The 13339-nt window shown below is 44.9% G+C and overlaps 1 protein-coding gene across 5 annotated transcripts in view; it reads right to left on the reverse strand.

Moving 5' to 3' along the window:
* The window catches only part of LOC126528997 (prominin-1-A-like), a 61563-nt gene that overhangs the window by 13732 nt on the left and 34492 nt on the right, over positions 1-13339 (reverse strand). For all 5 annotated transcript variants that reach the window (XM_050176601.3, XM_050176598.3, XM_050176600.3 and 2 more), the window contains exons 12-19: positions 10708-11498; positions 8929-9009; positions 8000-8077; positions 6893-6958; positions 5640-5777; positions 4517-4606; positions 3938-4074; positions 1028-1081 (exon numbers count right to left, since the gene is read on the reverse strand). In XM_050176601.3, the coding sequence (XP_050032558.2) occupies positions 1028-1081; positions 3938-4074; positions 4517-4606; positions 5640-5777; positions 6893-6958; positions 8000-8077; positions 8929-9009; positions 10708-11498 (1435 nt within the window). The remainder of the gene's footprint in view (positions 1-1027; positions 1082-3937; positions 4075-4516; positions 4607-5639; positions 5778-6892; positions 6959-7999; positions 8078-8928; positions 9010-10707; positions 11499-13339) is intronic.

The following is a 13339-nucleotide window of genomic DNA, read 5'->3' on the forward strand; positions in this document are numbered from 1 at the left end:
TGAACCAGACATTCAGTGGCCCCTTGTTGCTATTCCTTTTCATGCTTTTTGTGCTTTTTCAGTGGTCAGAGCGACATTCTGCTTGCGTTATCAATGGATCAGCCGGCTATGAACAGTGGATGATAGAAGTGGCATAGAATTGAGCAGAAAGCATCGCTACAAAATTGAAGCTTGTATTCCAACCACTGTCATGCTGGCGCTACAGAGACATGAAACAATGGTAGCAACGATTTCTTGTCGGTGACTATTAGATCGATTAGGCTTAGCAAGTTACGTTGTCGCAGAGCAGTGGTGACGTGGTCAGCATGCCGACGACGTCTCAAACAGAAAATATCGCTACTATTTCTGCTCGACTCGGTGGGCGTATTATGGTGCACGGTCTCGTAGTCGGAGTTCTGAATTATCGCACAACGTGCCTGTAGGGTGTCCGAAATTTTGGTCATTCTCATACATTAAGTACATAGTGCGGTGCCGTGAGACCGCCTGAATAATCGAGCATGTTCGAATTATCGGTGACCAAATAATCGGCAGTTTACTATACATGAAACAAACAAGTGTTCTACCAGAACCAACTAGCATAATAATTAAATTCTGGGATTTTGTGTGCCAAAACCCCGATCCGTTTACGAGACACACCATATCTGTATTAGTTTTGGCCACTTGGGGTTCTTTACCGTGCACCCAATGCCCGGCACACAGGTGTTCTTGTATTTCGCCCCCAATAGGAATGCGGCGGCCGCTGCCGGGATTTGAACCCACAACCTCGGACTTAGCAGAGGAACACCAAAGCCACTGCGCCACCATGGCGGGTCGGAGACAACTAGAAGTACTCAATGCTGGGAGACTAGAGTGCCTCAATAAAGTTCAAAAGACATTCAAGTGAAACAAAAGAATGACTAGTTGCATGCAGTGTGCGGGCGCAGTTGAGGCAGTAAGCCTTAAACGGTGCTAGAAACTGTTAGTAAAAGCAGGGGCAGTCACAATCCTCCTTGGGAGTGCCAAGTCCAGGGGTGAACACACAGCTTACCGTGCAAGCGGGATGGTGTCACTGTCCATGTAGCTGCCTCCAGACACGTGGTCCCTGAGGAGATAAAAGAATGAAGAAACAGATTTATAATCCTCGTAGATAAGGACATCAAAGCCAATTCCCCCATCACAAAAATTTGAGAGGCCAACATGCAAGTCGGTATGCTTGAAACTGGGAATATTACTAAGACTGCATGCATTTTGCAATTGCGTCTTCATTGACACATTCTTTCTTTGTTGGTACCGCACTGCAGTTGAGCACTTGTTTTCCAAGGGTTGACACAGACTACCATAGCTGGTTCACTGTCTATCATCTCATAGCCAGCTGTTCCTGCTTCGACAAATCGTGCCGATTCTCCAGTGTGCTTCGAGCAGACTTTGACGATCAGCGTTTTGCCGAACTGAATGCCTTGCAAGCCTGGCTTTACAGCCAATCAGCCCCGAAAGCCACACAAGTTTACAGCACATGAATATAGTGCCCGACTGTAGACACGCTTTACCTTGTATAGTGTGTGATTGATCTAGCCTACAGTGTAGATATACTCTTTAGGTGTGGACGGAGCACCTTGCAGGAAGGCCTGCTAATGTCCCCTATTTTAAAACAGTGCCATGAAATGACTCTCCGATCACAGGTCCGTCACGCGAGAGGCGTCGATGCCTTTCTATGGAAAATGTCCGATGTTCTTGAGTTGTTTTCTACACGCTCTTGCTTTGTGCAACAAATAAAATTATGTGACTGCGTTCCTTCTTCACACCTTCATTGTCTGAGCATGGTTTCATGCGAAAAAGAATTCCATATTTCAGGAGCTACTCAAGGTACATACTTCCGGTACGCTACTCAGATGTATCCCGCGAGCAACCGTGCAATAGCGCCCAGCCTCTGACAAGGCAGAAACATTTGCGCCAGTCCAGCGCGTGATAAGCAAGCGATAAGCCTGCCAGTTGCCATGGCAACGAGACCGTTTTCTTTCATCCTACTTTTCGCTAGTCTGTTGTGCCAATTTTTCACCAGATAGGGGGGTCTGTGCATTCTCGGACTGTCACTTCTGAGGTCACAATATGGCACCAGCTGTCAATCACGGCCAGAGGCCTGCCAGCCCACACTGCGGCCACCATCTCACATCCCACAAACAAGCCCACATCGGCGGCAAGTTGATGTTTTTGTTATTGTCGCACTTTTTTTTCACTCGGCCACAGATTATGTGCTATGCACAGTGAAGACTTTGACGGCAATCAGGTCAATGGAGATGCGGCCATGCCATTTGAAACGGCTGACCGACAAATAAAATGACAGGCAGAATATGTTTCCGGCGCAAGTGATCAGTTCCAGAACTTTGCTGCTTTTGTAAACAAACATGGCGGCGACCTGTTAAGTGTGCTGTGATGATTTTATACACATGTGAGGAGCAAATGATATTGGGTCTAAGGTGTTGGCAAATATTGTTGATGCAGGATTTCAGATTAGTGACGGTTTGTTGAGAGGTACGAAATGTATTGAATCCTGTGGCCGTTCGTGGAGGATAAAAGAACGTTTTGTTGTGGCAAGAATTTACTCGTATCGGACTTTTGTTATCGTCGGCTTCGACTGTACAGCTATAGAACTTGTGAACTTCAGGTCGCATCAAATCACGTTAATTAACATTTACATGCGATGTACTGTGTTTTGGTCTCAAGCGCAAGCAGTGCGCTGTGGTCACTGGTTGCAGAAACGTGTCGCTCCACTCGTTTGGTGGTAAATAGGTTCAAATTAGCGATGCCTTCCATTTTCTAACATCAAATTATGACGCTTGCATGCTGCACAGAATTACATGGTGCCTGTGTATGTCTTCCTTTCATGCATGAACACTATATTTTGGTTGAGAATGCGAGCAGCGACCGAAGTCTCGCTAGCCTTTGTAGCATTGGCTGCTATGTATGAAACGGGGCACAGTTAACTTCCCTGTCGCGGATCAAGTCACTCGGCAGCAGATCCGCGTTTACGTGCTCCGATGTTGACTTGGGGATCATTCACAAGGGCAATTCGCAGAGGTCACGTGACTGAGTCTGTCGCAAACAGTCACAAATGTTCGCTTTGGTTGAAAAGCGAACGTCTTGGGTCAGTTGCTAGCCGCTTCCGATTTTTCAGACACATGACTGCAGTCCCAAACCTACTGAACCATCCAGTGGCGCGAGAACGGGACACGCTGAATGGTTATGTTACGTAATGATGGTGGTTCGAGGCGACGTGAGCGGAATCAATTGATATTGGAATGCGTCATGTGACCGCGCAAACGACAACGGACGAAGACGGAAACACGCAGGACAGGCACGTACATCCGTGCCTGTCCTGTGTGTTTTCTTCTTCGTCCGTTGTCGTTTGCGTGGTTACATGATGCATTCCAATATTGACCACCAACTAGCCTGCCTCTCCCTGTTAAAAATCAATTGAGAGACATCTGTGTGTAGCTAAGCCTAGGAAGTGCTTACTGGTGTGAACAAGCAGTCATCGCAAGTCTCTCCTTAGTCAGCAGCTGCAGCCGGTCACGTGACCTCTGTCAATCACCATTTAGTTTCCTTCTATCACATTTGGATTTCCTGTATGCAAGTGTCATCAGGGGTCTTGCTTGAGGATATAGGCATGCTCCTCCAAATGCCCAGTGGGTTTCAGCATTACACTTTCTTTCATTAAAAGAAATGCAAATGATACTTTGCAAAACACAAGCAGAGAAAGAAAGATTACATGTACTTTAACTGCTCTGCAACACGTTACATGGCGACGTAAAGGCAACTTGTATGCCATTGTCATTGCCTGTGCAATTTTCACGTGACAGAAGTGCAAATAAGGGAAAGAATCAATGCAATACGCACCATCTGATTTCAGGAAACTTTACGCAAGCAGCACACACACACACTGAAACAAGACGGTACTTACGAGTCTACGGGACTCAGTGGGTCCAGGTACAAGGTTGCCGGGTCCACTCTGGCGTACAACGAAGCTAGGCACAGAGCAAACATGACGGCCGGAATGCCCACGACCAGGAATGCGGCAACACTGAACCAGTAGCCATTCTGAAAAAGCCAAGCCATAATTTATGCGATTCATACCATATATATATATATATAAAAAAAAAACTTAGGTGTATAGAGTAGGCTATCAATAAGAAATAATGCGCAAAGGAAAAAGAAATTGTGGTACCGAAATGTGCAATAACGTAGAGTATTCTAATGGGATAAGATGTGAACACACGTGCGTGTCATTGGCAGAGGAGGAAAAAAGCAAACAAGCTATGAAGAAAGGTGGATATATCATTCTCTTTACCTCTCCATAAAAAGTTTTGCTTTACTTATTTTTTTTACAAATCAACCTCACTTAAGATTGTACTGATTACATGTTCATACTAAACCAAATTTTGCACTAAAAACGGAAATGGACGCAGCAAAAACGCAACCAGAAATGACAGAATAGAGGAACGCAAATGCTGTTATGTGTTACAAACGAGAAGTCCCTTACCAGTGGCAAAAGGACATCGTCGCAGACTGAGCTCACAGCAGCACTGTAGACTCCATACAGAGCCCTGCAGTCTCCAACGTTTTCTTCCACCTAAATGTCAAAACGTGGCAAAAGATGCAAGATGTCAACTGACAGAACGACCAACGACAGAAAAACTGCCAAACAAAATGGAAACAGAGAGTCCGATCGAAACACGCCTAATGATTCGAATCTTAAGCAGACAAGCCAGGTTATCAACAAACTCCTGGCATACTTGGCAATCACCCAGAACAAATCTCAGACACCTAGCAGGCCTAATTCATTATACTTATATTTCATATTCATTACAAGCATACTGCGAATGTACGTTCCTTCCAACCACTGCGCCTGAGAAGCTATTACTTTGGCTTACGTTACTTTTGCAACTCGTCTGGGCATGAGATTGCTGGCTACTTGCCCTTTTATCTTGTCTATGGACACAAGCCTTTCTTTGCCCTTCATTACTTGACTTCCTGCTGCTCTAAGCTCATCCACCGCTTACATTCGTGAATGACATAGTGCAAGCCGACACAGCCCATCAGATCCCTTGCGAGCAGCATTTCCAGGCTCCCCCCCCCCAGAAACCCTTTGTGATCGTCCCCACAGTGACGTCTATTACTCACCAGGTTCCCGGCTGCTACATATCTACATTTGTTAAGAAGTGATATGGGAAATAAACGTTTTCGACTCGCTTCCTTACATCCACTAATTGGTTATACTTGTTTGCTGCACTACAGTGTTCGGCTGTGTATTAGTTAAATTGTGGGATTTCACGTCCCAAGGATGCGCACCGAGATGCGAGGTACACTGTAGTGAAGGGCACAGGATTCATTTTGGCCACCCGGGTTTCCTTAACGCACACCGAAGTTTTCGGTATGTGGGCGTTTCTGCATTCTGCCTGCCATCGAAATGAGACTGTTGAAGCTGGGATCGAACCTACGACCTCGTGCGGAGCGACCCAATGTCACAGACATCTGAGCCACTCCACTGGGCGACTGTATTTCAACGAGCCAAACTGGAGCCGAGCCAAACGAGAGATTTTTACTGCCCAGTGCCGCTCCGCGGTAGCAAAACGTCGGGCAACGCGAAGTGAATGTAGACGCACCCCTCTCCTGGTGTGGTTCAGGTACTCGTTGACCATTTCGAGAAACTTGTCCTTGTATTTTCTTGCCGACTCGATGGTCCTCGCAACGTCCTGCTTCAGCTGGCTTTTGGCGTCCTGGATTATCTTGTAAGCGTACTCCTGAAACAGGTGGAAAGTGATTTGCTGCAGGCGCCTGCCACTCCCAGCAAATGACAACTGGGCAAGCGGGCACATATCGACGTGAAGGAGAAATTAGCAAAATTAAGTGATAACGTGACTGTGCCCAGTTCACTTCCTCAACAAGCTTTATAAATGAACACTGAACAGGAACATGAAGTCTAACTTTCTCTCGCAAATGGAACAAAATTCATTTAAATCCGTCTAGTTCTTGATTGATGGGAGTATTTTTTCAGTTTTTCACATTGACGGAAACTAAAACTTGTTCACATTTATTTTTGACCATGGAGAGTATATATTGGTATGAAGAAAATAGTGAAATGGAAATTGAGTAAAAAATTCATTAGTCGTGTGTTGTTTTCTCGCTCAAGTCCTGTTCCTTTGTCGCTCTGCGCAACAGTGTTAAGCTACGTTTGTGGTTTGTCGCGTGAATTTCAACAGATCCAGTGTTGTTTGCTTCACAAGTGAAATAACAACAGTTCTAAGCAACTTCTTTCGATTGCCATTACAAATATTTGTTGCTCAGGATCGACAGGCAGCTCCACATGGCACCAACCCAACCTGCATTATCAGCATAGACAAGAGCGGCGTTTAACTGAGGCACGCGACAAACATTGATTGCTGCGAAGAATCTTGTGACCATTCGGCAATAGGAGCCCAGCTGATGACCTCTGTTTATTGCCCACAGATTGAGATTCATTGCAAATGTTAACTGAACTTTCATCTATTTGCAGCGACAGCATGACAATGGTAGAAATATAGACTGACCAGGTTGCATACAAGCATACGTCCATGCAAGGATGCAATGGAAAGCATTTTTTTCGGCTACTTAGTTCATTTCTGATGAATCCAGTATTTCAAACTCCTAATTATTCGGTCTTTCAGGCAGTCTCTGCAGCAACTGAATTATCAGTCGGTGAATAACTGCAAAAATAAATTTGATGCCTTTCTCACCAATGTAACAGGCTCCAAGTGATTAAAGGATAAAATATGGAAGAGGGGGTGCAAGAATACATCTACTACGAGGAAATGCCAAAAATGCGAGTGCCTAACCTGCCTTAGCAACGCACAGCTTTTTGAACATGCATGTTACTCACATTCAGTTCTGTTCCATTTATGGCCAGAAGGCTTTCCACACGTCCAATAGATGGCACCACTACCCCCTGAAAACAAGAGCACACACACAAATTTTGTTATAGTATACTAGAATCAATTAACGTGAAAAAGTGTGATTAGGTGTTCAAAAGCCAGCTGCAATGAGATTTAGCACTGCTTAAGAAGCATGCCTTTAGATGTTGGAGGTATAGCACTGGCTGTGCCAGAATTTCACTTTTAATATATGAGCCGATACTTAGGAATACAAAACTGCAGCATGTTTCATTGAAATTGGTTTACTGGTTGTCTAATCAAAATGTTTCTGTGTTTCACACATTTTGAATACAAGAAATCGGACCTGGTCGAGGTCAAAGCTACCCCTTAACTAACCTTTTACCTCTTAGAGACGAGCTAGGCATGTCCAAGTGTCTTGCCCACCAGCTAATGTGGAAGAGTTGGGCTACTCTGTGGTAAGTGCCAATTTATCTCACCAAGGACGATGTGGGCATATATGCAGGTCTACGTCTCAGTTTTCCACTCACAGATGGCACTGCAACAGTTTTGAAATCTCGACAAGCATTTTATTTAGGTTAAAAAAAAAAAAGATAGTGCCGTCGTCGGGCGACACATGTAGTGGTCGAATCTTTCCACAAGGAAACTGCCAGGAATAGGCAATTATTGATTGCACCTAGCAGTCCGCTGAGTCACAACTCTCACAGTGGCACGGAAGTCGTGTTCTGGACATTCACTTTAAAAGAAATTTACTGGTGTTGAAAAAGCCAACCTCAAGCATTGCAGTGAAGGCAACTTTCTTTAGCATTAAAATCTTTTTTTTCGTGTTCTCAAAGTAAGTATTATAATTCTAAATGTATTTCTGGCACTTAAAGTGATGATTCAACCAAGCATTTAAAGAAAATTTGTATTTTTGGGCATGTAACAAAAAATTATTCTGGAGGTAAAGGGTTAAGAAATGTGAAGCAACAGCAAGTGACGTATAGGGTAAAAGCACGAGAAAGCACATTTACACTTTTAGGCCCTTCTCGCACTGTCTAGAGCTTCGAGCTCCAGCCTGTTTGACAGTGGCTCATTGGTGTTCACGAAGAACTCACCTTGAGTTGTTCAAGGGTCCCGATGAATCCCTGAAGCTTCTTGAGTTCATCAGTCACGTTGTTCAGGAGCGTCAACACCTTCAAGAAGCACACAAATCAACGCACGATTAAGTGCACACAAAAACCGAAAAGCAAGCTAACCTGCCGGGAAAGCAAGAAAACACGGCCACAAGTAAATCAAGAGACTGTCGGTCCACTAACAGGGGTTCCTGTCTTCAGTAGCACAGGTGGAATACTTCGCACTCCATCTAGCATGATTCGAGAGAGATCAAATTTCTTATTCCTTCCTGCAAGTGAGTACTTTAAAAGTACCCTTAATTGGAATGCTGGATAAGTCTAGACTGATAAAGCATTCTTTGAGAACTATTTTCATTGAATTTCACGGTAAAAGGTTGATTACTGGAACAGGGAATTAAGGCCGAGCTTGTACATTTCGAATTTCACAACAGAACTCCAGCACAGGTACGTCAGTGTGATGTCATGAACTTACCACATTTACTCGAATATAGGTCGACCCCTAATATATGGTGAACTCCCCGAGAAAAAATATCAGTTCCCACATAGGTCGACCCGTATCTTTTTGGAAAAACCGAAAAGAATTTGAACATGACATGCCTTTATTTGCCTTAAGCCTGGCTACTAAACCTCGCTAGCCGATGCTGCAAGCTGCATCCTCTTCGGAACAGCCAAAGAAGTCATCCTTGCCGGATGCCTCGCAAGCGTCTTCGGCACTCCAAAAAAAACGTCGCCCTTAGTGCCCTCAAGTGCGTTGGACACACATCATTTCTTAAAGCCAGTCTGAATCGTCTCCAGACCGACTTTGCGAAGCGTGTGACAAAGGGACTCTATTAGTTTAGCACTATTGCTAGCTCTGTTTGCACATGGCTCAAATGCAGTGCCAAGAATGAAGCAGTGGGGAGGAAACTCACCTCACCAGTCTTTCCAGACTTGAACTCCTCCATCTTTGTCAACACCTCAGCCAAGTTAAACTTGAGGTGGGCATCATTGACCTACGAGAAGAAAAACAAATCGGTAAGTAAAAAATAAAAACTGCTACTGCTAATGGGACGGCTACATATAAGCGCATACTCCGCATTTGCTGCTTGAACGCACGCCAATATACAGGGCGTTTCAAATGTCAGCAGTCAAAATTTTTCAGAATGGCCAGTGAAGATGATGTGGTTTTAGATACGTAAGCATTTCTGTGCCTACCCAATGAGGAAACCCGTCCGTCTGTCCGTCACGTAACACAAGACCGCTCAAGACCACTTTCAATATAAAACCCATGCATCTTTCTTCATAAATGGCGAGAATACGGCGCAAACGAAAATATCAGAAGCTGGTGCACTCTGTCCCCATCCAGGTAGATCTCGCGCGGCAGTGCCATACGCAGTCGCCTGAACAATGAGAACGCAGCGCACAGCTCCTGCTGCCGCAGTACGTCATTAAAACTTCTTTTGGGGCGAGTCTGTGCATACTTGACTATAAAAAACTTTTACTTGTGTTTCGTCCTCGTTACTTTGTGGATGCATGTGTTTGTGCTGTTACGATTTTTAAGTCATGCCGCAGTACGGTTGGTCACGGTTGATAACGGTTCGACGCGGATGGATAAGGTGCTAAGAACCGACAACAGCTTATAATGACTGATACGTCGTCAGTGCGCCTGGAGCCACCACCTGCAGTAGTGTGCTTGTGCCATCGCTTCACCTTACGCTGCCACCTGCAGCCGTTCTTGTCGCCGCAGCGCTGTCAGATCAATTTGCATAACACTGATAATGATGAAGGATCGACATTTGGGCGAGTTGGTACTGGTTGAACATCTTGAAGGGGCAGCGCGAAAAAACGAAGACAGAAGGCAGTGTGTTCCTGCCTTCTGTCTTCGTTTTTTCGCGCTGCCCCTTCAAGATGTTCAACTGATAATGATACCGGGCCGCGTGGAGATAAGCAAGTGGAACAATGCTTATGCATACTTAGACTAATTCCCAGAGGAGTTCCTGCGTGAATTTTTTCCTTCTGTGACAATGGATGAGCAGTGGCAGTAAACACAGATAAATGTGTGATAATGACCAATTACTAAATAAAAAATAAATATACTAATCAACATGTTAATGAATCACTTCATGGTACACACTTTAATTTCAGAATTTACGCTGCTAAGTCCTTGAGATGTCTGCGCACAAGTGGATATACAAGACATCCTTCCCCAAACTTGCGAATACTAGCGCTCCAGTAAATATTTTCCCTGTCTCTCACCAAATGTGGGACAAAGCTTGTTAGATTAGCACCTCTAAAACATATAAATGCCATGTGCTACTCAAACAACTTCTAACTTTCATAGCACAGCAAATTGCACTGTTCAGAACTGGCGCAGAAAGTTTTGCTAATTTCAGAAGGCCTCTCAACACATAGATACAGTCAACCACAAAAGTTTGCAGTCCGCAGGGTCAGGAAAAGCCGAATATCTCTGAAATACAGGTTAGTACGATGATTTACATCCTGTAACATAGTATGTCGAAACACTAACACTGTCTTGCAGGATTTTACTGGCTGCTGTCACAAGCTGCTTGGAAGTTCAATATTTTCTCAGGTCCCGCGGTTCACAAAATTTGGCGGTTGACCATACTTGTCACACTACAACCCCTACAGTAAAACTGGCTGTCGCAGCCATGTACTGAATTTGTAACATTGCGCAAAGCTCCAATCAATACCTTGGTCTTCAAATCTGAAAGGTCCCGTCTGTTAATGTTGAAGCTCCTCAGCTGCTCGATCCTGTCATCAACCTGCTTTGGCACAATGTTGTCAACGTTGATGTCATTGATTGTCTTCTCAAAATCCTTTATGCCCTGGTCGATGTCGATTTGCGCCACATCACCTTCACCCCACAGCCAATCGACCGAACCCTTCCCAGCCTGGTCGCCGGCTGCCTGGCGGGTGATATTCATCACCAGCTCCTTGCCGAGCAGCTGAAACAGGCTGTACGACTTGTTGCGGCACTCGCTGAAGCGCACGATGATCTCCTCGATGGCCGTGGCGTTGATCTGCGCCACCTCCTTGCTGGCCACCTGGGCGACCTGACTGATGAGCGACCTCGACTGCTCACTGCCGGGGTCGCGGGCGATGTCACAGACGCCTCGCTGCCCCATGATTCCCAGGGCCAGGATCAGCGTCGACAGCACCATTGGCACGAAGAATGCTAGCAAGAACAGGACGGCGCCGGTCGTCAGACAGCTCCCGCCGGTCTTGCGGTTGCAGGAGCCCTCGCGGGAGCCGCAGCCACCCCAAGTGAGGCCGAGTACGTAGCAGGCGAGCACGAACGCGAGCACGCAGGCGATGGCTAGGGTGACGTAGCCATAGTATGCGATGTACTTGTTGGCTTCCTCAAAAGTGTCTCTGATGGACGTCACGTCGAGAACCTTCGGGTTGGAGATGAGCTGCAGGTCAAACTTGCTGCTCGTATCCCGGAGCGTTTTTTCGACATCATTGAGTTTGGTGCGGATTTCTGAAGCATGAATGGAAGAACAAGGAAAAGAACTAAGTCCTTGCTTGATTCAATTGAACTATAACACTTCAAAGAAAGGATGACCCTAGGTTTAATCTACACAGTTATGATGCAAAAGGGATCAAAAGGTGTAAAGATAAGACAGGACAGAAACAAGCGTCATTTGCAACTAAGTTTACTTCAGGGAATGGTTCAATTTTTCAGGAATGGTTTCGGCATACGCAAACACATTAGTGAACCAAAATCAAACCAGGTAGCCATGAAAATGAAATTGCCAAAATGCATGCTTGCTCCAACATAACATCAAGTAATTATGCTCTCTGCTGTTCTTACCTGTTCTGTCATATCTTCACATTTTTCAAAGTCTTTTAAACAATAACCAAGTATGAACTAACCAGCACAACAGTGAATAATGATACATTTATTTACATTATAAGGATAGGCTGTTGGGCAAGGTGGTATGTGGCATTTGAGCACAGAATTGCCAGAAAAGAGGAACGGATCGTAAGAAAAAAAATCAAACTGAGAGATAGTTGAAGGTATTATGTTTGACTAGAATGTGTTAGCTAGACTCGCAACCGAATTTACTTCTGGAAATTTACCCAACAAGCCAAACGGCAAGGGCCCAACACAGTGAAGTCGTTAACTAGTGATTCGAGTAATTTCAAGTAATTTACATTGCGTGCCTACAAATTTCAATCGGTTGCAGCACAGAAAAGTAAACCAATGTTCAGGGCACCGTGGTGCTGCTGCTACAAGAACGGTTAACATAGACGTTGATTTTTTAATGTGATTTTCCAGCTGCTGAATGAAGAGAGAAATGCAATTGAACCACAGTATGTAGCAGCCTCGTCAACTGCTGAAATAAAGTGAAATGGAGCCGAATTTAACTCCCTTAAGTTAATCCAAACCCTCACTTGCCACAAACCACAGATGCATAGATGAGCAAATGAACTTCACCTTTACAGGTGATACTGCAAAGCCTGTCAACATTGATAAAAGGCAAATCATAGGATGCCTGAGACAAGCTTTCATTCTGACCATTACAATCTATAATATAACCTGCCAACACCGCTTCCACGTGGCTGCAGTACAGAGATTACTTATTCCCTGACCACCCACGTCCGTCCTGTAAGCTTTCGTTACAACAATATTGATTTATGCAAATTACCAGTTTAAATGAAGTGCTACGTAATCCCAACCCAAATGCGTGCTCTTCAGACCGGCATACTCGAAGCAAGCAGTGGGCTCCGCTTATTATGAAGGCCAAACTGGCAAAAATTCAGAATCTTGAGGTGTCCGCAAGGCGGCCTGCACAAATCCATGCCTCCAGCCCTACCGTGAGGCAGAGAAAAATACAGAGTTGCAGAGAATAATTATTAGTCGTAACTCTGGTGCTACTGTTAACGGGAACTTCAAGCAGGGTGGTTCGGCTAGCATGGGAATGATGGTTAGTACATCGATTTGCCTGAACTTCGTCCTCCTGGCTTCAAACAGCTTCACGACTTTATAAACTCGTCATTTTAAACAAAAGTACTGTGCTGTAAATAATTAAACAAACACCATTAAAACTGTCCCATGGCAGGATTCGGACACAGGACGTCTAGTACAGAAGCCTGATAGTGTCGAGATGCTTGGCGCTTTTATGTGGCCCCCTCAACAGGCCGAACCGCTACAATCAGTAGCGATTGTGCGTTTTCATAGGGACTCCAGCATTTGTGAAAGTATAGAATGCTTTGAAATAAAGACAATGAAGGTAGATAAAGCGTAATAAACAAAACCACAAGAATGTCTCAAGCCACAAGCGTGAAGATCAGACAAATCCATCATTCCCATGGCAG

This window comes from Dermacentor andersoni, chromosome 8 (assembly GCF_023375885.2).
Source record: "Dermacentor andersoni chromosome 8, qqDerAnde1_hic_scaffold, whole genome shotgun sequence".
Lineage (NCBI taxonomy): Eukaryota > Metazoa > Arthropoda > Arachnida > Ixodida > Ixodidae > Dermacentor > Dermacentor andersoni.